General features: G+C 33.4%; 1 protein-coding gene across 1 annotated transcript; it reads right to left on the bottom strand.

Moving 5' to 3' along the window:
* Positions 1-631: 631 nt before the first annotated feature.
* Positions 632-25,630, bottom strand: Start1 (Steroidogenic acute regulatory protein-like). The gene is made up of 9 exons (XM_023164702.2): positions 24,962-25,630; positions 24,651-24,823; positions 21,997-22,155; positions 21,893-21,946; positions 18,367-18,499; positions 9,591-9,769; positions 8,773-8,922; positions 1,196-1,476; positions 632-1,140 (listed from the first exon to the last, which is right to left on the bottom strand). Exons 1-9 carry the CDS (start codon positions 25,038-25,040, stop codon positions 939-941), a joined length of 1,410 nt encoding a protein of 469 aa, XP_023020470.2. The 5' UTR covers positions 25,041-25,630; the 3' UTR covers positions 632-938.
* Positions 25,631-25,905: the final 275 nt, after the last annotated feature.

Below are 25,905 nucleotides of genomic sequence, written 5' to 3'. Positions count from 1 at the left end.
GGAACGAGACTGATGGAATGGGTGTCATGAGAAGATGGGAGAATAACCGCAATAAGCCCAAGAGGCTGCAGTGTTTTCTGGCGACTTGGACTAAATGGACAAGTCAGACAGCTCCCAAGGGACCAAAAAAAAAGCTCTCATTTCTGCCATGTCATTTATAGTAACGATTTTTTGCTCACTTTCTGTAATAGTGGGTTCACGCGTACTTTTCGCGCGATTTTAGTAAATTGGATTTGTTTTGGTGATTTTCAATATGTTCTCTCTTCCTTTCTGTTAAAGTTCTCTTGGTGTGGCTTCTAAATACATTCTTTTTGAATAATGATTCGACGTTGCTAGCCTCTCGGTATTTTCGAACAGAATCTTGTGTTCCCGTTGGAGAGTGCATGTTCAGCAACTGCAGACTTCTTGGTCTGTCCCTTTCGGCAACTCAGCTAGTGCTCAATAGGAAACCCGGAAACCAACCAAAACATTGACCCCAGCCGTGAAAGCCTGCATTCCTAAAGAATATTGAATGTTTGTCAAAAACAATTAAATCATTTAGAGGAATAAAAATTATATGATAGTCATCATCTAGGAGTATAAAATCATTTAAGGAATCTAAAAGTTTTCTATAAGTCTTTATACACATCAGTTGATAATCGTAGTTTATTATAAATATGAAAAAATAATATAAATCAAACTTTACTAGTCTCAAAAAGTCTTACATTTCATCACATGAATATTTTTCTCTTGAGATAGCACCTTTCCAGAGCCCTAAATATACTTGAAAATATAAAATCTTAAATTCAACTTAAGTCAGATACTTGCAGGCAGCACTCTACTTCCTATCTAAAACTGGTCCTGGATGAATACCATATTTTCTTCTAAAATAGACGTGTGTAACCAGCAACACTGTACAATTGCAAAAATAAAATATTTCCTGGTACTTTTCAGTCACTTCACACTACCTCCTGAGTCTTTTTTGAAGATATGTGGTTTCTCAAATCATCTGTGAATTTGAACATCATTTGCGCCATTTCTTTTTCAAAAATTTGGCTTGGTATCCACATTTTGAGATCAATATCTACTATCCAGTATAAAATACATTTATGTGTATCTTCAGTAGGTTCTATCACATAACAACCTACACCATTCTCCCCCCTAAATCAAAAACAATATTCATTCCTAATGTTTTCATTTGATAATGAATATTTACCTGACAATTTTATCATTAACTGGTACAGATGGATGCTCTGTTTTGTAATTACAAATTACTTGGCACTTATCAATAACTGACCAATGCCTCAAATTGACAAAATCCCTACTAGAGACTAACCCTCGAGCAGCATCTTTAGATATTTGATAAGTTATGTCAGTGTGCTCATCAAATGACTGAATTTTCTGTGATTCTTTGATAGCAGTATTCCATTTTGGAAGATCTTGAATTCGAAAAAATAGCTCTTCTAAAAGGTGATCAGGTGATGTATCTAATTGTACCTGAAATAAAACAAATTGAGTTAAAATTAACAATTTGAGAAATTTCACTATACCAGGATTGACTACCGTTATATGAAGCTACATTGCGATTGATGAAATTTTTCTTGATGTTCGATATTTGATGCAAATTCCATGACGAAGCTATTAGAAACTCTATCTATTTTATTAACCACAAGAAGTGTTTCACTATATAATATTTTCGTCCAGTATAACCAATACTGGAAACTATTCCTTGTTCTCATTTGAGCTGATTTGATCAACTATCATGTGTTGAATGATAACATTAAAAACAATAAACCAATTATGTTATATTTTTGGAATGGAGTTTCTTGTAAACGACCAATTAGTCAAGAATTACGTGTTTTGCCGATTCAATGAAAAGAAAATATGTATTGAGGTATATGTACCCCAGCAGACCATGAAAAATCATTCCTTACAAGTGGGATTCACTGAGAATATCTCTAAATGGTATAGTACACAACACAACTAGGACGCGACAGTAAAGAGGTTAATTCATTATTTTTCTGACGATTGTTGATTGTGTTTTTTTTATATACCAACACGGTAAAGTGTACAATTATAAAGAAAATATTTCAATGCATAGCTATCATTTGAGTTCAATTTGTGGTGAATAATGAATATTTCATTAGTAGTTCAATTCAGAATGTTATGGGTGAAATTTAATTATTGTTGGTTAGTATCCTAGATAGAAAACCAAAAAATGATTTTAAAAAAATGTATAATTGGTTCTAAGGAAATTTCTGATATTTTCAATTGTTTCGAAGATATAGTTGAAATTAGAATTTCCATTTTTCAAGATTCATGGTCACATATTATTTAAATAATACTTTACACAATGCTTTTTATATAATGGTAGTTACAGAACTCAATAGATTATTCTTATATTGGATCTGAAGGTTTTACATCACAGCCACAACGGTTACACGAAAAACATCATGGCCTTGGAGTTTGGATTCAACTTGAAAATTGATCAAAACTGTTTTGACCTTCCTTTTGAAGATGATCACTTGGTGGTCGAAACACGTGTCGAGGTGTTAAAATAACGGTTTGGTGTTGGGAAAATCTCCACTAATATTCAATACTACAACAAAGGTTCCAAACAGTGCGTCACAAGTTATAAACATGTCAAAAGAACTTGTTTGTCACATATTAAATCAACATTTAGGAATGAGAAAGTTGTCCGCGCGTTGGTTGCCTCGTTTGCTCACGTTATACCAAAAACGTGTTCGAATGAACATTTCCAACGCCATGTTGGGGCAGTTTAGGCGCAATACATCCGAGTTTTGGCGCTGATTTATTACTGTAGATGAAACTTGGATACACCATTATATGCCCGAAACAAAAATAAAGCCCAAAGAGTGGACTGCAAAGGAAAAACCGGCTCCAAAAAAAGCAAAAACTATTTTTTCAGCTGGGAAAGTGATGCCAACTGTTTTTGGGGACACCATTACTTGACAAGCTGAAGGCAGAACTTGCGGAAATCGGCCACTTTTGCAGAAAAATGAAATCCTGTTTCACCAATGTAATATACTGAACTCAATAATTTGATGGAACTCAGAATATTCACAACTAATATTAATATAAATATTCGTTCTGGAATAATAAAACAAGATGTTTCACTTTTCATATTCTATTTTCCACTGACTGGAATGTCAATATAAAAAATATATACAAAAAAAAAGTAGTTTAACATTCCCGTAAAAACAATATACCACCGCTCGATGTACATACAGAGTGTATCTATAATGAATATCCTACATCTCCTCCCTTAAAAAAAAATAAAAAGTTGTATTTCATTATTATTAAAAAAAAATTTATTGATAAGTTAATCTATCTGGAGGTTTAATAAATCGTCTTGGTCTACTGCTAACTAAATTGTCACTATTTAAAGAAACAGTTGGTTGTCCGTCATTTGAACTATGTTCCTCATTTTTAATATTTTCTGTTATCGAAGACGAACGAAAATGAAATTTTTTTATTTGGTTTAAATGACGTCTCCACTGTACATTACCTAAATCTGGCACTCGTACTACATATATTGTTTTGCCAATTTTCTTTACAATTTCCGCTTTTATCCACTCTCTCGAGTTTTGTTTTCGGTAATCCCGCACTGTCACTTCTTCCCCGGGTTCGAACACCAAAAATCTCTTACCATTATGATACATTTTTTGATTATATTGTGCCACTGACACTCGATTTCTTATCTCTGTTTGATCTTTCGGTAACAAGATATCAAAACGAGTTCGCAAATCACGACCTAATAACATTTTCGCCGGACGAAATAATCGAATATCGGTAATCGAATAAAAAATTGTTCAATGCCAAGTTAATGCAAATATTCCTATTTTTGCCAAAAGCATTTCTCAGTGCATTTTTCACTGTTTTGACGGCATTTTCCGCCGCTCCGTTAGAGAAAGGGTGAAAAGGAGGACTCGTGGTATGCGTAATTTGATTTTTCGACAGAAAATTTTTAAATTCTACCGAACAAAAAGTAGTACCATTATCAGTTACTATTTGGTTAGGAAGTCCAAAACGGGCAAAACAAGATCTTAATATTTCAATTGTCAATTTCGAAGTAATCGAAGTCATAGGAAAAACTTCGATCCATTTACTAAAAGCATCTAAAATGATTAAAAATTGTTTACCAAGAAAAGGTCCCATAAAATCTAGGTGGATCCTAGACCAAGGTTTGTTAGGAAATGGCCAATGGTGTAATTTTGCTTTATCGGGAGATTTTTTATTTATTAAGCAACTTTCGCAAGATTTACAAATTTCTTCAATTTTGTGATCCAGGCCAGGCCACCAAAAATATGAACGAGCGAGGCTCTTCATTTTAATGATGCCCATATGGGATAAATGAAGACTTCTTAAAACATCTGCCTGTAAACTTGCTGAAATGATTACACGATTATTCCACAACAAACAATTTGATTCAATGCTTAAGTCGTTTCGAATTTTGTAATAACTTCGCAAACGTTCATCTGAATTTTGCCAAATCCCACCTTCTCTGATTTTTTTAATAACTAAAGATAAAATTTCATCCTTGGCCGTGGCTTCTGAAACTATCTTAAAGTCAATTTGAAAATGTTCATTCCCCAAAAAATATGTCACGTAATTTAACTCTACCTCCTCAACAGAGGACTCTTCTATGCTTTGAGGAAGTCTTGATAAAACATCCGCCTTGTTTTCCTCGGACTGAACTACTACTATATTATATTGATAAGCCGATAATAAAAGTGCCCACCTGCGCAGTCTATTGGCTGCAAACTGGGGTATACTTTTATTTGGATGTAAAATATATGACAATGGCTTGTTGTCTATAACTAAGGTAAAAAATCTTCCCCATAGGAAATTATGGAATTTACATAATCCAAAAATTATCGCTAATGCTTCTTTTTCTAAGGTACAATATTTTTTTTCCTTTCTAATAATGTTCTTGAAGCATACGCGATGACTTTTTCAACACCATTAGACATTACATGTGTTATCAATGCTCCCACCCCATAGTCACTTGCATCCGTAATGAGGCGCAAGGGTAGTTCCTGTTGATAATGTACCAAAACTGGTGCCGAAGACAAAATATTTTTTACTTTTATGAATGCAGATTCACAGTCCTCCGACCACTCCCATTTTGTTCTTTCTTTTAAGAGATTATATAATGGATGCAACAATGTTGACAAACTTCTGACAAACTTGCCATAATAGTTTATCAAACCTAAGAAAGATCTTAATGTGGTTAGGTCGGTAGGCCTAGGCGCATTCTGAATAGCAAAAATTTTTGTTTCAGATGTATGTAAACCTTCTTGATCAATATCATAGCCCAAATAGGTAATTTTTGGTTTAAAAAACTGACATTTGCCTAAAGCAAGTTTTAATCCTGCTTCTTGGAGTCTGGATAATACTAATTCTAAATGAAATAAATGTTCATGTCTGTCTTTTCCAGTAACTAAAATATCGTCCAAAAAACAAACTACACCACTAAGACCTTGCAGAAGTGTTTCTAGAATTTTCTGGAATTTTGCCGGAAGACTCGCTATTCCAAAAGGAGCACGGTTGTACCGGAACAATCCTTTATGAGTAGAAATTGTCATGATTTCCCTGGATTTTTCATCCAAACTAACTTGTTGGTATGCATTAGAGAGATCAAGTTTAGTGAAATGCACACCACCTTGTAACTGAACAAATAAATCGTCTATTTTGGGTAACGGGTAAGAATCGACCTCAATAATCGGATTAACAGTGACTTTAAAGTCTCCACAGCGACGCACAGAACCGTCTTTTTTCAAAACAAGAACAATGGGTGTTCCTCATTCCGAAAAATCAATCGGTTGTATAACACCCAAGCTCAATAAGCGTTCTAGTTCTTTCTCCACTTTTTCTCGCATTGCAAATGGCAATGGTCGTGCTCTGAAAAATTTAGGGGGTGTAGATTCCGATTTCAATCTGATTGAAATTCTGCCTTTTTTAAAATTACCCAGTCCCGGTGAAAATAAATTATTATATTTATTCAATAAAAAATTTAAATCTTTGTGGAGGTCTACTCCTTCTAAATTATAAACTGATAGATCAAACAGATTAAAGAAATCGCGCCCCAGTAAAGGTGGACCCCCATTTTTTATTATAAAAAAATTCAAAGTGGCAAATTTTTCCTTATATGTAATATTACATGTTATTAAAGCTAAAGGAAATATTTTTTGACCATTATACAGACTAAATACTTTTTCTGTATTTTGAATGGATTTGCCGATGAAATTTTGTTGATAAAATGTTTCAGATATTACGCTATAACTAGCACCTGTATCTAAATTAAAAGTAAATTTTTCATTATTTATGAATAAATCAACCAGTACTGGATCAGTTTTACCATCGACATTAAATAAAGAAAATTCTTCTGATTCTAAAAAATTATTCCCGGCCGATGATTTGTTTAAAGATTTTTTATTTGGACACAATGGGGCTAGATGGCCCTTTTTATTGCAATAATGGCAATAGCAATCTCTAAAAAAACACTTATCTGATACATGATTTCGACGGCCGCAAACAGTACATTTGGAAAGTTTACTCCCTCCTGCTGCTTGAACTTTTTTTCTTCCTCCGCTGGAACTGTTGACCTCACCTGTTTGTGGCCCAGCTGACTTAGACGTGGAAGGGCGAGCATGCGCGGAATTTTTCGTTGCCTTGAAATAAATTTCCGGTTCCTTCTTTACAGCACTAAAGCAAGATGGCTTATTAGCACTTTTTGAACAAGCAATTTCCACTACCGATGAAAATGACACCGTAGCTTTTTCTTCAAACAACCTATCTTTCACATGTCCGTTTTCGTTACCTATTACAAAACGGTTTACTAACGCGTTTTCAATTTCCACAGTACCTCCGAACTCACATTTGGACACTAAACTTCGCAAACGGGCTGCCCATTCTCTTGGGGTTTCGTTTGTAATTTTCCTTGACTCGAAAAATTTTTCTCGAAAAGAAAACATCGATGCTACTGACTGAAAATGTCCATCCATCATTTTTAATATTTCCGCATAGGACTTTTTTTCGGGCTCCGCAGGAATGCACATATCATACAATAACTTATAAGCCTCTTCATTTAAAAGACTCAAAAGTATGGCACGTTTACGATCCTCTTCAATGATCGAATTTGCCGTAAAATAGTTTTGCAAACGTTTTTTATAAATCGACCAGTCCGACACTGAAGGTAAAAACTCCTGAATGTGACCGGTATACTGCATTATTTTATCTGCCATACCACCGACAGAATTCACCACTAATTTCCTCGTCGCCACTGTAATATACTGAACTCAATAATTTGATGGAACTCAGAATATTCACAACTAATATTAATATAAATATTCGTTCTGGAATAATAAAACAAGATGTTTCACTTTTCATATTCTATTTTCCACTGACTGGAATGTCAATATAAAAATATATACAAAAAAAAAAGTAGTTTAACATTCCCGTAAAAACAATATACCACCGCTCGATGTACATACAGAGTGTATCTATAATGAATATCTTACAACCAAGATAACACACTGTCTCACACCACAGCGGTTGTCATGGCGAAAACCCACGAATTACGGTTTGAACTGTTGGCCATCCACCTTACTCATCAGATCTAGCTCCAAGCGACTTCTTTTTGTTCTCTCAAATGAAAATTACGTTCGGAGGACAGAGATTTTCGTCAAGAATAAACCAATCCAAGTGAAGTCAATTTAAAACCAAGTAAAAATTATTTTAAATAATTTATATTTGTTTATATTAGTTATTTTATGAATTTCATTAGTTCGGACTTCCATTGTCTAATATGATATAATATGATTTGAAATCCCTGAAAGAACATATTATATCATATTAGACAATGGAAATCCGAACTAATCAAATTCACCATGAAATATTCTCAACCACATTCAAACAAACGTAGTTATTTTATGTTTCGAAACAAAATGGATAACTTAGAATTACAAAAGTCATATAATAATAAAAAGTGATCAGAAACATTCAAAATCAGTTTTTTCATAATTTATTAAAATTGATTTATTTTATCATTCAATCAATTTTATAGACTGGATCTATCGGCTCGAAATTCACTCAACTTACATTTATACAATAAAATACCAACAGACATTTTACCGGTCTGAGTTACAATCGTTTCAAGGCTAGAGTTAAGCACTCACTATTAAGACACTGTTTCTACTCCATCGACGAATATTTGAATTGTGAGACATTAATATTTTAATATGTTACATGAGTTTTTCATTATTATTTTTTCCATAATAATTGTTTTAGATGTAATTAGCGTGTATAACAATAACTATCGTTCAATTATTATTATTCTTGTTTGTCAGTTTAACTTGTCACTATTGTACTTTTGTAGTAAATGTGATGAAATAAATATATTATATTCTATTCAATCAATCACATATGCATATCTCTGTTGCTCATGAAATGCCTTAAGTGTTTGTTCAAACTGGCCTATTACTCGAAAGCGTGCCATGCGCTTCTGAGTAAGACATGTCTGGCTCACATGTGCACCCCGCATTCTTATCTTCCCAATAAAAACCCCTATGACTGCATCAGCTACATTCTACATAAGTAATGGTGTTAGTGATAGTAATAGGTTATTTTATAATTTATTTATTCAGTGTCCTTAATATCTCATCCAATAGTTTGATCTCAACAACTTTCTTTTGTGGTAGTTCAACATACTAACTCACTTTGCCCCTTTAGTTATCATTTTAACATTGTAAAAGTGATAGAAAAACATACCTTAAGTTTGAATATTTTTTTCCCATTTCGATTTGTCCCACTAAATACAATATCATTTTCATTTTGACGATTAACTTTCCAGTCCTTCATTTGAAACAATTCCCATGCCTCTTGAAGGGTTTTATTGGCTAGGATCTTATATTTCTCCTCCTATAATAAAACATATTATTACCAAACAAAAAGCAAATACCAATATTGAAATAAAAATTGATTAAACTGAAAAGAAAATCAAAATAATTGGAAAATCTACACCTTAGTTCTCAACATATCTCATCAAATCATAAAGCAACTGAATACTCTCAATGGAGTAGACTTTTTCAAACTATCCTACGGTATTTGAAATTGTAATTGGTGTGTATTATAATTTCTAATGTTGACAGATAAATATGTACAAGAAGAATTCGGAACTGAAGATGATGGTTAGTATGTGAGGTTTGAATAATTGATTACATTTTCGATTCCATAAGCAAAACCAGACATTCATTAGAATAAACTGAAATGATACGACCTTCCACTATGATTTCAACAAACAATATATTACTTATGATGCACTGTTTGGAACCTTTGGTGTAGTAATGAATATTACTGGAGTTTTTTCCCAACACCAAATCGTTATTTGGGAAAAAACTCCAGTAATATTCAAACAATATATTAGTCGGCATGTAAATTTTAGAGTTTTAAGAAGTCTGTAAAGTAAAAGTAAAAATAAAATGGGAGATAAATGTGATAAGTACTCTAGTGACATAATAGTTTTCTAAATATGTATCACCAAAATAAATATTACTTTAGGCCTAATGTTTACTACCTCTAATTTTTACCTGATCTCTTGAGAAGCTAACAGGTAAAAATGAACATGTATTGGGAGTCTGCTCAAATCTGTACATAGAACCTTCTGGGGATCCCCGAGGAGAGTAGAAATTTCCAATGCTGTCAGTATATAAAGATGGCAGACCTTGCACATAACTTCTTATCAAAGGAGCTCTCTCAGACTCGGCAGCTAAAAAAAGTTAATAATTTGTTCTTCTGCAGGAGTCCTTGATCTTTCCATTGATAACACGAAGTGCCACTGTAATAATCAGTGCATAATACTGTTTACTGTTTTTTTGGATATATAACCTTCCATAATCTAATAAATAAACAAAGCTAAATAAATCACTGTGATCATTGGTGCATAATACTTCAAACTTTTTTTTTCGCTATTTAACCTTCCAAAATCTAATAAATAAATATTTGGAAGGCTTTAACATCTTGAGCGATCATCAATATGGCTTTTGGAAACGAAAATCAACAGGCGACCTTTTATCATATGTCACCCATATTTGGAAAAAAGCAATTGAGAAATATGGGGAGTCGAGAGCTGTTGCGCTTGATATTTCTAAGGCCTTTGACCGTGTGTGGCATGAGGGTTTGCTGGCTAAACTTCGATGATACAGCTTGTCGGATAATTTTTCAAATCAAATCAGGCTATAGAACATGTCAGGATATAATGTCTTAATACATGTATATAAATATAGTAAAGACTACGTACATAGATAGATATATAGACTTTATTGGACTTTACAGCACGTCACATAGTACAAAAAATATTGAGAGACAATATGTAAAAATGTAAAAACAATCAGGTCATTCACAAAAACATTTTTTTTATTACATTAAAAAGAATAGTTCAAAAATTCTTCTACACTATAAAAACAATTTTTTAGGAGTAGACATTTCACATTAGCCTTAAAATATGTATCATTCAGGGAACGCATTTCTGAGCTCAACTTTTTATAAAGTTTCAAATTGAGGGAATTTGACTTCAACTTTCCTTTGGTCATCTTCATTTTATTTCAGGTTGGAAATTTTTCCCTTACCCTTTCAACTGTCTTTCGTCAGGGGGACGAGTGGTTCATAACTGAAGGTGTTTTTTGGTAACGACATAAAGATCAATGACCTCTATGCCGCTCTGGCCTTGGGTACCCCTTCCTGACTGGGGTATTTGATGAACAAACTGTTCATTTTAACAGACGTCGTGGGGCCTTCACTCAACCGAGCGACGGGGCCTTCTGAATCGAGTGGGGTCGTCTATAGTGTAATCTACAGCTTCCCTAACTAATGGATTATCATGAGTTTCCGCTGACTCGAAAAATCTCTGATTTCTCGACTGAATGGACTGCCATATGCTTCATTCCGCACGAACCATGGAGCATTCACCAGCATCCTGATTAGTTTGTTTTGCAACCTTTCCAAAATGGAGAGGTTTGACGGAGCGGTTTGTCCCCAAGCGCCTGAAGCATACATAATGACAGGCTGGAACACCGTATTGTATAATAAAATCTTATTTTTAAGATTGAGCTTGGAATTTCTGTTGATCAGAGGATAGAGTTTAACTATCCTCATTTGTACTTTGCTCTTGATATAATCGATGTGAGGAGAAGCGAGGAGAGCCGTATCATCGGCGTAAAGAGAAACCTTCACGTTATCGAACCTCGGAAGGTCGCTCACGTAAAGGCTGTATAGTAGTGGAGACAGCACAGCTATCTGAGGCACTCCAGCTTCGATTTCCCTGACGGGAGACACGGTTCCTTCAACTCGGACCTGAAATGTTCTGCCTTTCAGAAAAGACCTAATCCACCGGATCAGGCCTCGAAGCAGGTCGACATCGAGCATTTTGTGTAGTAGACCTTCATGCCATACTCTGTCAAAGGCTTTCAAAATGTCCAGGAGGACGAGATGGACTGTCTTCCTATTGTTTAGCTCTGAGATGGAATTTTCGACCAGTCTCAGGGCCTGCAACTCGATGGAGTGTGCCCTTCTGAAGCGGAATTGTTCATCAGGCAGAACATTTCGATCTTTAACTTCTTCAGTCAACATTTGCAGCACAACACGTTCAGTCAACTTAGCCGTTGAGCAAAGCAGACTAATCGGACGATGATTCTGGAGAAACAGCGGGTTCTAGCCCTGTTTCGGAATCATGACGACTACGGCATGCTTCCATCTTCGGGGGAAGTATCTGAGAGTGATTAAACTGTTGATTATGTCCAGTAGGTGTCTGATGAAGTTCTCCGGGAGCTACTTCAACAACCTATTGTTGATTGAATCAATTCCCGGAGCCTTCTTGTGTTTGGAGGCCCTAAGGTACCCCCTCAGTTCTTTCTCTGAAGTTGGACGGATCACGTCATCATTTTCCCTAAGGATGCGCCGAACCCGCTGTTCCAGCCGGATATCACGGTCAATATCATCATCCGGATCAACGTTAAGTTGGAACTGACTCTCCATTGTGGTCAACCCCTTCTCGGCGGGGGAGTAGCAGATGCCGCGCTGTCCGTGAAGAGGGAAAAGAGCGGTTTTCCTCTTCTCGAGCATAGCTCATCATTCCCATGTTCGAGAGATTCCAAACACTCGCTCCACCTCTCGTTTCTGTAGTCAGTGATGGTTAAGTTCGACTTATTTAGCCTCAAACGTTTTAGTGCTATTTGATTTGCTGTCGTATTTGTGAAGATCTGACGAAACAGTATAGTTTCCTTTGTTTGAGTGTATTTCACAAAGGATTTGATATATGTATTATTTTCATATCAGTAAAGAGGAAACGACAGTGTTCTCATAGTCCGACTCCAGCCAGAAGACGAATAGCTTTCTTCTGTGATCTGAAGATGTTTAGCGCATTGCTGGAATTTCCCCATAGAATGGATCCATAGCTAATACGCAAGTGAAACAAAGCGAACTATATTTGCCTGAGTGATGTGGGACCTACAACATATATCAATCTTCTCAAGAGAAATATACTGGAAAGCTCGCTGTTCAGTTTTTGAGTATGATAGTGTCAGCTGAGAGTGTCGTCGATTGTAATTCCAAGAAGTTTACAGTGTTTGAATTAAAGGGGTTATATTTTTTACAGTGTTCTCCTGACAAATCAACAAAAAAGAACAGCAGAAAACAACAGAATATAAATTATTTGCTTAAAGTTACCTTAAAAATTCATATAAAATATAATATAAAATAAATTTTCTTGCAGAAAGCGTTTTATGGAATTTCGAAATTTAAGAGTGTAGGCTGAATTTTAATGCCAGTGGATAACTGATTGTAAAGTCTTACATCTGTTGAGAGTGGTCCATCTGATGTTATTTGGAGATTGCTATGATTTGGATAGATTATCTTATTGTTTCTGGTTTGGTAGACATCAGCGGCGGCTCTTCAGAGGAGGCTTAGCCTCCCCATAAAATTTGAGGCTATTCATCGCAATAAATTGAAAGATATTGACAAATAATTATGATAATTTTTTTCTAAAAATGCTTGGGTATCATTACTTCACCATTAATTTTTAATATAAATACATAATATGCCCGAAAAAACACTATCACTCACTACGTAGTACGTACCACACTGTATCCTGTATCAACAAAACTCAAACGCACCGCCCATGAACGAATAACGAATGAACTATCAACTCGAAATAATAAATGCCATACGTTGTAAGGGAGCCAAGCCTCCGACCGCTTTAAAAAACACAGGCTCCACGAGACCGATCCAACCAGCGACATACGTCCCGATTTGTAATTTCAGTTGCAGAAATTATAGCGTCAGAGGAAGATTACCTCCAGTTGGTCTCCGTTAGTGTATGAATGCGTTTGTTTTTTATTTAATTATTCGGACGGGATACCGTGACGGACCGGGACTAAAAAATATTCCGGTAAATCGTTTTAGTGTTTCTTGATATTTGTTATTTGTGTATAAAACAGGCAGTATTATATTATAGCAGTGCTTTTTGGTAATATTTTTAATGTGTTTTTAAAGTGTTTTCTTTCAATTTCAAGGTGTTTTCAGGTTTTCACTTTTCGGTGTTTTTTTTCATTTATTATGGATAAGTTGGACGAAATTAAAAAATCTGACGACATAGTCGATTGGTTGCTGACAAATAATTTTAAGTCTTCATCTTATGATAATAAATTTTACAATATTAAAATCGACAAAATCGTGAATTTAATATTAGTTGGTACGATAAATGCGATTGGTTAACCGGCTCCATTAAACGAGAACAACTTTTTTGTTGGCCCTGTGTTTTATTTTCCGTACAAACCGAATACCAAACGTGGTCTAAAATAGGATACTCCAATTTAAGAAAATTACCTGGTGTTATGGGGCAAATATGATTCACAATTTGGCACTTTTTTAAACGGTAGCGTTTTTTCGGGCACCTCAAAAATCATCCAAAATGAGCTTATTATAGACAGTCTGGCATACATTATTAAGGAAAATATAAGCAAGGAAGTGTTTCTTTTTTTTCATGGGAAATTGATGAAACTACCGATATTACCTGTACATCACAACTTTCAATCGTTTTTAGATATGTCAAAGATGGTAATGTGGTAGAACGTTTTATGGGTTTTCATGATGTTTCATCTGGGCGTACAGCTGACGATTTGTTTAATTCGTACGTGTGGCACTTATAATTTTAGACAAAAGTTAATTGCGCAAACCTATGATGGGGCTGCGGTCATGGCCGGCCATTTAAATGGTTTACAAACTAAAATAAAGTCCATAGCTCCTCATGCACTTTTTACGCATTGTCATGCCCGTGCCCTAACTTTAGTATTAAGCAAAGCGTGCAACATAAAAATTTTCGCGCCTCCGGCGGGCTTTTCTGTGTGTATATAGTCTATATAACTTAAGCCTCCCCTGTTCTCCAATGTACGAGCCGTCACTGGTATACATGCGTGTCCGAATGCCTGAGAAGAGTGTTTTTTATTTTATGAATGTAGCAGGCAACTTCCATTATATAAAGACAAGCTAGAGGAAGAATATTCAATTCGGCAAACAATGGCTTACAGGAATTCCTGGGCGATACATTTTTTATAGTTCTTACTGCTTTTTTCTGAATAAGAAATAGATGCTGTGCAGCCGGAGAGTTTCCCCATAGTAAAATGCCATAAAGTAGAATAGACTGGATTTCCGCAAAGTAGAAATTTCTCAGACTGCCGATATCAACCACATTCCGCATACATCGAATTTGATATATTTTTGTATTTAATTTATTTATAGTTGCTGTGATATGCTCGTTCCAGCTGAGATCGTTCTCCAGGATTATTCCCAAGAATTTTGTTGTTGATTTTCTGATAATATTTAAATCATTCACTTTGAGAGTGGATTGTCTATTATTCTTTGTCTGGTGTGGAAGATTAGATACTCAGTTTTTTCTATATTGAAATGTAGTTGATTAGCTGAAAACCATAGTCCTAGTTTTCTAAGAAGATGGTTACAAGCTTGTTCATTCATTTCACTACATTCCTGGGAGACAAGAAAATATGAGTCATCGACATACAGTAACAATTCCACTATGTCAGCAATGAATAGTGAAAATAGTACTGGGGTCAAAATAGTACCCTGTGGCACTCCCAGCTCCAGTTGCGAGGCATCTGAGCGGTGCTTACTGATAGATCCGTCAATTTCTTTGAAACAAATTTGGACAAACTGACTTCTATCGGAAAGATATGATTTGAACCATTTGGCTGCAATTCCTCGTATGCCACAAAGCCAAAGTTTTTGTAGCGGTGCCTTATGAGGAATACAGTCAAAAGCCCTACTTAAGTCGCAAAAAATTCCAACAGGGAAGTTTCTTTTGTCGATCTCGATTAATACATTACTATAAAAGTCAACTGTTGCAGTTGTTGTGGATTTTCCCTTCCGAAAACCGTGCTGCTAGTCTGGTATGAGTCTGTATTTATTGATGAAGGGAGTTGGTCTGTCTAGCATACAATATTCGTTCACCTTTGCAAACGTAGAGAGACCTGATACTGATCTGTAATTGTTAATGTTGATTTTTTCATTTTTTTATGCACTGGAGTCACCTTTGCTGATTTAAGACAGTTTGGAAATAAGCGTCAAGCAAATGAATGATTTACTAAATGGGTTAGAATACCGACTATATCTTTACCAAATTCCTTTATTAAAGCAGAGGGAATTCCATCTGGACCTGTAGACATTTTATTTTTCAGCTTTGATACAATATGTAACATTTCATCTTCAGTAAAAAGCATCAAAGCAATAGAGTTTGTGTTGCTTTTCTCCGAAAAATCAAATTTACCTATTTTTTTATGGACTTTGCTACGCTCCTAGGTGCTTCAGTAAAAAAATTGTTGAATGTGTCAGCTATTGTCTTGGGGTTGGTAATTTCACTATTATCATGCAGAATTTTCAACTTAGAAGAGTAACTTGTTTTATTTCTTAGCTTGATGATTTCCCAAGAGGTTTTATTTTTATTTTCAGATTTCTCTATTAAAGTACTATAGAATGTTTTTTGCAGTTTCAACGAGATGCATGTGTTCTTTTTTCGCAGATTTGTAGTAATTTTGCATTTCAGCATGCTGTTTTTGTAGAATGAACAGATCTTTAAGGTTCTCGCTAGAGTTTTTGATCTCAGCAGTAATCCAATTTTTTTTTAATTTCACTAGTTCGGACTTCCATTGTCTACTATATAAAATGATTTGAAATCCCTGAAACAAGTAAAAAAGAATAATTAAAAAAGAATAGTTGAAAATAACAATTATATTAAGCAACAATAAACCTGAAATGAAATGATAGGGAAATAACCTACAAGTAAAAATATAATAATTGAATAAATAAAAATCAAAGGAATGAAAAAAGAAAATAATAAAAAAATAAAAAGTGTAGAGATTCCAAGTCACGTTAGTTCACGACGTTTCGATTGTTGGTATCTACAATCGTCTTCGGGTGATGACTGGACTGATTCCTCCGAGAGATGACTATTTTATAGGCCGTTGAAATACTTTCACTTTCTCTACTTTCCATTTTCCGCTTCACTGATTCCGTGAGAAATGACCGTTTTGGCGGGAGTTGGTCATTTTTCGTTTGATGATGGGTTTCCATATGTTTCGTATATCTACGCTGGCCTGGCTGAATACGTTGTTGGACAACATGTATGCGGCTTCCTTAAATTTTCTCCTGAACCAATGTTCCTCTCTGTGCAAGATCTCAGCTTGGGACCACTCGATGTTGTGTTGATGGGTCCAAACATGGTCTGCTATTCCTGATTTGCTGGTTTCTCCTCGCTGTGTGTGCTTCTTGTGCTCGGCAATGCGAACATTCAATGGCCTCTTAGTTTCACCAATATAGGATTTTCCGCACTCACAGGGTATCCGGTAAATGCAATTCTTGGAATCGCAGTCCGCGTTTGGGGCCTGGTTTTCGTGAGGCTGCTGCGGATAGTGTTACCGGATCTGAAACAGGTTCTAATGTTGTACTTGGAACCAATTCTTCTTATCCTCTCCGATAATCCTCTGATGTAGGGAAGTGCAAGCACTGGTTGTGACGGCTTCTCTTCCTTGCGAGGCTCCTGCTGTCTTTTAGCCAAAGTCTTTTCTACCATCGCTTTGGAGTATCCATTCCGCTGAAGATCAACTCCCGCCAAAACGGTCATCTCTCACGGAATCAGTGAAGCGGAAAATGGAAAGTAGAGAAAGTGAAAGTATTTCAACGACCTATAAAATAGTCATCTCTCGGAGGAATCAGTCCAGTCATCACCCGAAGACGATTGTAGATACCAACAATCGAAACGTCGTGAACTAACGTGACTTAGAATCTCTACACTTTTTATTTTTTTATTATTTTCTTTTTTCATTCCTTTGATTTTTATTTATTCAATTATTATATTTTTACTTGTAGGTTATTTCCCTATCATTTCATTTCAGGTTTATTGTTGCTTAATATAATTGTTATTTTCAACTATTCTTTTTTAATTATTCTTTTTTACTTGTTTCAGGGATTTCAAATCATTTTATATAGTAGACAATGGAAGTCCGAACTAGTGAAATTCATCACGAAACATTGTCAATCACCAATTTTTTTTATTACTCTGATTCTTTCTTCTTGACATTAGAAAGCATCTATCATAAATATCAAAGAAACTATTTAAGAAGATGTTGAATTTATGATTACAATCGTTTGTATTATATACCTCACCCCAAGTTTCCGCTGTTAGGACATTTCTAAATCGTTGTTTATTGAGGAATTTAAGTACCGTTTTTGAATTGATAGATTATTTTTACTGTTATAATACATTTCCTTCGAATTAATCTTAACAATTATGGATCGGTGATCGGAGATGTGAATTTCGCACAGGCACCGCTCTTAGAGCACCTCAAGGATTTTCCTGTAGTGCTTGTATTTTGTCCTTGTCCTTATAAAAAAAAGCTAAATCAATAGAGAATCTGCTGATGAATAAAGGACAAACTGTAAAGTTCACCCAGAATAGTTACTGGGAAGTAGAAACCACTGAAGAGTGCAATTAGTCAGTAACAGAAAAAATCAATTTAAAAAAATTAAACATTTATACTTAGCTTCCTTTAGTGGTTGACTTTTCGGAAAACAATCTTTTTTCCTTTCCAGAACCTGGAATTCACTTTAAAACTTTCGCCTCAATTTGTGAACAGCTCTAACTCTTTTGATTTATCTTTGTTTATTTTTGCAAATTGTAGAAGGTTATATACCCAAAAAAACATTAAGAAATATTGAGTCCCCTACAAAAAATGTCTTTCAAAGAATATGCATAATACTTATTTTTAACATTTGGTGAATCATTCTGTTTGAAATACTCACATGTTAAAAACCTGCTGGCATGTACTTCCTGAGGTATAACTTTAAAATCTAGGAACCAAGCTTCACCCCAAGCTAAAATAAATGATACCAAAACTAAAAGTACCTCAAAAACTGGTTGAGAAGAATGTGGCCACTAAAAAACAAATAGTAGAAAATCCGAATTAGAAACGACATTTCCCAAACTGTTCAATCCATGAATAGTATTTCATATGAAATTTAGTATGATAAAAAATTGGGCAAACTAGTAGCATTTTTAATAATCTTTTCGATGCCGGAAACAAAAAAAAATGACAGTCGCGTTTTCAAAATATTTCATAAAGTGATATTTTCTTAAATGGAACACCCTATATTTATCAATGATTTGATGGATGTAGCCGTTACTACGTGGTAGGAAATCATAATGAAGAAAGAGAAATGAAATTTTCTATGTTTCTTACCACTTTTATTTGTAACTAACGATACTGCAGTTTCGTCCTATACAGGCATTTTCAAACTTATACAATAATTTGTATAAGTTATAAAAGTGGTAAAGTTTCATTTCTCTTATCTTCACTATATTTTACCATGCATTTCGATTCGTAATAACATTTTCAACAACAAAGCTCATATTACCTTTCTTCCTAAAGTTGAGCGAATTATGTGGAATTATTTATTTATTTCAGTTTTAAAAAAAATTCTTTGTTTTGGCAAATAAAACCTCATGATTGTCCAAAAACCCAATTTTAGTACTTATACGAATGACAATATTTTGTTACAATTAATTTACCAAACGATAATTCCCATATTAAAGACATTCCACTAGCCGTATTCATTTTATGAATCAAATTATTACTATAATGATAACATTGAAGCCGTTTTTGTACATAACGTTCCAACCGCATTATTATGTACGCATAATAATGTGGTTGGAAAAAAATGTGTTTGATTCGATAAAACAGAATGATCATGAGTAATCAAGTTGTCTTAACTTTGTTGAAATAATTTTTGATAAATACTCTCAACTATATCATGACAATGTCATAAATTATTGTACCTAACTGTCAACTAATGTTCGAATATTTTTCAAAATGTGTTTTTTTCATCAAGAAAAATGTGTTAGAATCCTACTTGGTTTGCCAGAAAAACAGTGTAAGAGCACTCCAACACTACAGTTATTCGTTTCCCGATCGTGAATTACCTAATCGGGGTTTTTTGTTGTGCTTCATCGTCGATTCAGGAACAATGAAAAAGTTTTTGAGAAGAGGAGGACTGTAGTATCTGAAGATATTGAAATTGAATTTTTAGCTTACTTTGAAGTAAATCCAAATAATTCCATCAGAGATGTATCTAAAGAAATAGCTGTTCCACCGTCTGTTGTTCAACGAATTCTGTAGAAACATAAGATTTCTCCTTATAAGTTAAGATCAGTACAAACACTAGAACCTTGTGACCCTGAGAGACGATTGGAGTTTTTTTGCTGGTTTATGAATAAATGAAGACAAGATCCCAACTTCTATAGAAATATTATATTAAGCGATCTGGCTAATTTTTCAAATTCTGTAATGTATGTGTGTGAAATAATTTTCATTATTAGAGTAAACATAAAGAGTAGACATAATCCATTTCTAATCCATCCCCACAATCCGCAAAGACGATTTAGTATTAATGTTTGGTATGGTCTATTTTGAGGCAGAATTATCGGTCCATTTTTCTACCATGGTTCTTTGAACGGACCCCGCTACATTAATTTATTAACAAGAATGTTGGAAGAGTTTTTCAGAGGGATGGAGCACCAGCACATAATTTTCACATAATATTGTGAGACTGTTTTGGAAACAGTCACCAGACATGACACCTCTAGATTTTTATTTTTGGGGATTTCTACATAATAATGTAGATAAACTGAAAAATTATATTGAAACTTTAATCAAAAGAATTGATGGCCAAATTGTATTGAAAGCAACACATAGTATCAAGAGAAGGGGCCAAATATGTGTTCAACAATAAGGCGGAGTTTTTGAATATCCACTCGATAATTTATTTCTCTTTATTCGCCACTCTTCTTGAAGCAGTTTGTGATGATTTTTTCACTGACTTGATTTCAAGCTTTGACAATCATCCATATATATTATAACACGTCAATTGTAGTTGATGTTTGTAGTTCAATATCAATAAGAAACTGTCTGACAACTTCCTTCCTATAGTGCATTTTGAAGGTTTGAATAATGCCTTGGTATAGTGGTTGAAGTTTTCTTTTTTTTTATAATGTTTGTTGAGATTTTTAAGTCATTTGTTAAGATCATCACAGGTCATCCTAGCCTCAGTGTTTAACGTGTAATCTGTTGGCAAATTATTGACATTTTTAAAACATCGTGGTCTTTTATATTTTTCCAATGATGAGTGACTTAAGTTTGTACGTCCCGGTACAGTTTGTTCCTAGCTAACGAAGCTTGCTATTTTTGCCACCATGACATTCATCGCCTTCAAATGATGAGGTCTTGTCAGGTAAACATTTATAGAAATGTCCTGTTTCATCGACGTAAAAGATGTCTTCAGATTCATAACCCACGGTCTGCTCTGCAAGATTGTCTTTTTACTCTTCACATACTTCATCATCGACGCTAGCACTTCCACCACATATTTTTCGAAAAAAAATCTATTCCTTTTTAAGCCACTCGTTGCTAGCACAAAACTTTGCATGTCCCAAACTGTTGAGCCTTTTCTTAAAGAATAGGGCCTCCGATTGCCACATTTTTGTCCCGGCACTGTTTTAACCATTTCAAAATACATTCCTCTAGGGTCGTGTATTCATATAATTTTATTATTTTACTGTTTGCACGCAACACACTTTCTTCTGAAAATTTATCTCCAAACTTTTAAATTGTGACCAATGTACTAGTGGGAATTTCGAAATTTTTAGCAATGTCTATTTTTTTTCAGTATAGGATTCTCGTTTAAATACTTGATGATTTTTCGTTTTTCTGCGACCCTTAAGACCACCCTTTTCGTTAATCAGTCATTGCAAACTTTAGAACTAACAACAGTGTCAAACAGCAGTGTTCACAGTACTGAACTTCAAACATTAATGATTGTCTTACGTAAAATTGAAATTAGAACCTATCAAGACATGAATTTAATTGTGAAATTGAATGTAGATAACTGATAGAATTCGTTATATTGAGGTTATAAGTTGACGAAATTCATTAAATAGAAGTAAATAATACTTTCTATTTATATTTTGCAATGATTAAAATTCGTTATAAAAAGGTTTTTGACGAATGCATTCATAATGTAAAGGTATATTTCGCATTATAGGGGCTGTTCTAGCGGATTTTGAAAAATTCGTTAAATCAAGGAAATCGTTTTATTGACGGTTTCTTACTGCAATACATTTTGGTAAATATTGATTAGCCTTTATCAATTCTTATGTATCCGAAAATATGTATGCAATATTTTGGTCAACGATTATATAGATTATAGAATGTATCCATTATTTTCAAGAAGCACTGTACTACTTACATACTAATAATACTTAGATAGTACTCACGTCATAATAAAATACTTTTGCAATGAGGAACACACACGTGGAAGCAGTTGATAACTAGAATAACTATACTTTAAATTCACATTTAAACAGATTTTTTAACTTACCGATATCACAATCCAATGGTTTATATAAAAGAATGCATAAAAGACTATCAAAATGGAAAATCTAAGGAAGGCTGCAGACACAATATCGAATAGGGAAGTGTGAATATTATAATGAATAACTTGTTCTGATAATGCAGTAACTATATATTCACCATTTAGCTAAAAAATAAAATGTTTTCAATAATTTCAATTTCAAAATGATTTCAATAATTTTCAACAGATTGGTTGCACATTCATTATTCAATTTAATTGCTACTAATATTTAAAAATCATATGTTAAAATACATGAATATTGCTGAAAATCAAGTGGCATATAAATAGCTTTCCACTGGAAACATTTTAATGATGAAGTTTTGGGGTTTCTTTGTTTTAGTGGAGTCATATAATGTGAATATATATAATTTTTTTTCTTGTATTATGATCCTGTACATCATTGATTTTAATAAATTCGCCTTTATCGGAAGGAATATAATAGGAATTTGTTTAAAGTACATAATAATTAATCAACTCTTACATAAAAGCATATAAAACAAATAAACTAATTTAAACATCAAAACTAATGACCACAATATAGTAAAACTTTTCAAATTGAGAGGGGTATATTTTTAGGAGAGATTAATTTTTTGCTTTTGTGTAATTCAATGTTCATATAAAAGTAGCTATTTCAAGAAGTTACTTCTTTGCATGACCTATACATCTTTGTATGGAGTTAATTTTTTAAAATTGATTACTTCGTTCCTTTCTTTGGAAGATTCCCACATTTTTTTGTAACAAGATGGAGAATTAGGAAGCCAAAACCTTTCTTTCCCAAAAAGTAAAATTCATTTTAAATACATTCAAATTTTTGCTTTGTTTAATTTCAGGAGGAAAATCGTTTAAGAGGGCCTTTATGAAAATACACTGACCTGTTACTTAATGAAAATTAATAACACCATCCAATTTTCACAATAAATTTCATTTAAGATGCTATTTCCAACAAGTTAGCTTCATCAGTTGAACTGGTATATCAAACTACTCTACAATGTCTCTTATATAACAGTAGGTAATTATAAAACTTAATTAGATAAATTATTAATTCTGGTATAGCAGGTAAATTCTGAAAAAACAATTACAATACAACATAACTTCTATAAAAACAGGAAATTTATATGAATATGTTAATTAATAACATTTCTGGAAAACAAGTTCAATAATGGTGAATGAATAACTTATTTTTGGTCATTTAATTTACTATACTTATAAAAAATAGAATCTCCAAACATTAAAGTAATTGTGTACTAAAGAAAATCAATTCTACCTACTTTTTAGAGAACAACCACGATTTCAATTCGAAATATGACATATTACATACAGAAAATGAAGGTCAAAAATTACACCTTCATGAATCTCTGGAAATCAGTAAACGCAAATATTGAAATTTTCTTTCAAACAACCAACAAGAAGTTATTCAATTATCTTTATTAAACAGGTTTTCATAAAATGTCAAGAACTAACATATTTATAAATCTCTTGTTTTCCTAGAAGTAATATTTTATTGTACCTAATTGTTTTTTCAAAACCTGCTTCTTTTACCAGAATTACTCTCATCAAGTTTTGACATTAAATGCCATAATTTTATCTGTTTTCCTAGAAGTAATATTGTATTGAAATTGGTTTTTCAAAATCTACCTGTTTTACCAGAATTAAACATTTATCTAATTAGGTTTGGTAATTACCTACTGTTGTATAAAATACATTGTAGAATACTTGTTTTGATGTACCAGTCCAACTGATGAAGCTACTGTGTAGCAAAATATGTCATAATTGAAATTTATTGTGGACATTCAATAATTATTTTTCATAGATACATATTATTTTGTAGAAATTTTCTACATATATATTGCCTTTTTAATAAAAAAAATCAATACAAATTATTGAGAATTTCGTAAACTACTGTCAACATATTTGAAATTATATATGCACAAACATACATCTAGATTACATTTACTTAGAATTTTTTTTTCAATTTTGTTAATACTTAGGTTCAATAGTTAATCTGAGACTTGTTCAGTGTATCTTATAATAACAGATGATAAAAAGTAAAACTGGAACCTTTAGCATAAAATAAGTCCAAACTGGCACTTTTATCAACTACCAGAAATGCAATATTCTCGGATCACATTTCACTAACAGGAGATGCAGAAGATGCCAAGCTGATTGGCACCAAGAAGGGTATTACATTTATGGTGATTGGGAAAAGTGTCAGTATTGGAAAATAGATATTTGTACAGCTCTTGATCTAGCATACACCTGATTGATTGCTTACACTAGAATATATTTTGGCTTTTGAAAATATAAAAATCTGATTACTTATAATGTAAACCAGTCATTGCAGTTCACATTAAATTTCAAATTATTATGTGGTCTAAGAAAAAGTGTGTGTGTTAATAAAAATAGTTCTTTGTTCAAGAATCATGAGATGGCTCCTCTCACACCTATTGAATAATTCCTCTACAGTTATTTCATATTTCTTGTCCAGCTATTTTATAATTCTTCCATATCTACAGTTGAAAATTTGAACAGTTTTAATACAATCTTGTCACTAATTCTCAAATAGTTATTGAAATTTACAGTAAATATGTGATACTAAAAATTAAAATATTTGAGAAACTTACCATGACACAAATAAGCCACATTAAGGATGTAAACAAAAAGTCAAAAGTAACAAACAGACAGAAAAACCGCCTAACATTCGACATCCTTCCATCTAGCCTTTGTCCAGCCATCAAATCTTCAGAAATGATATAATCCCTAACTGAAGAAATTGTATTAACACTGTGGGAATATGCTGAAATATAAAATGGTTCGAAAGAACCATTCATTGAACATTAACAATAATAACATTATTGAAAGTTTTTCTACAATTTGAATTCTACTTTACTGGAATATATTAATTATTCAATGAAATTTGCTTTGAAATACTCACAGAATTCAAGAGGTGATTGTGCATTTTGATTTGGTGAGTTATTATAGTTGAAATTATTCTCTTGAACTGGGGTAGACATTTTAAATTAATAAATATTTTCTACTATCACAAAGGATGAAGCTTCAATCATCAACAACTATTTTTAGATAAGACTTCCACAATAATAAATGTCATTTAATAATGATTGTTCAACAATATAAAACAAAAAAGCATTGGAAATTGTATTTTTTTACATATTTCTCACAATCCATTTCCACAATTAAAACATGTTGATATTATTCTTTGACTCTGACAGCTGATGAAAGTGATGAACATATGAATGTTTATTTTGACATTTCAAGGTCAAACCTGAAGAGAAGGGAGGAAATATTTTTGAAAGGACCGTCAGATAGTTCTAACGTAATCGCAAAACTAAAGGAAACTTTTCATTAGATGTTTATTGTTGTATTTTCGTAGGCAGCAACCACTTGGAAGGTAATGAAACTTGTCATATGTTATTGCTTGAACAGCAACTGCTATGAAGATATTTATTCGGACGAAGCCTCTCATATTATTTTGAACGAACTTCAAGAGTTAGTTTGATTTTTTTATGTTTGAAGGTGGTTGACGATGTTTCGTGCTGCAGTTCATTAGTCCGGACTTCGATTGTCTAATATGATATAAAATGATTTGAAATCCCTGAAAGAATCTGTAAAAGATTGAAAAAAGATTAGCTGAAATTACAATGAGATAAAATACAAGCAACAACCAAAAAAACAAAAAAATTAACGATTTACACGAGATGAAAATTAAAAAATTATTAACAAGAAATGAGAAAATTGAAAATTAAAAGATTCCAAGTTACTTCACAAAAAATGAAAGTGAAGTAGGAACAAGAACAAACTCTTTGTGGTTAATGTAAGGAGAACCCACAGTCATCACGGTCACAAAGAAGTCATTTTTAC

The sequence above is a fragment of the Leptinotarsa decemlineata genome, unplaced genomic scaffold (assembly GCF_025532065.1).
Source record: "Leptinotarsa decemlineata unplaced genomic scaffold, Ldec_3_MD MMD2_tig00001393_RagTag_RagTag, whole genome shotgun sequence".
Taxonomy (NCBI): domain Eukaryota; kingdom Metazoa; phylum Arthropoda; class Insecta; order Coleoptera; family Chrysomelidae; genus Leptinotarsa; species Leptinotarsa decemlineata.
Note: the sequence above shows the minus strand (reverse complement) of the source record. Positions and strands in the feature narration are given on the sequence as shown.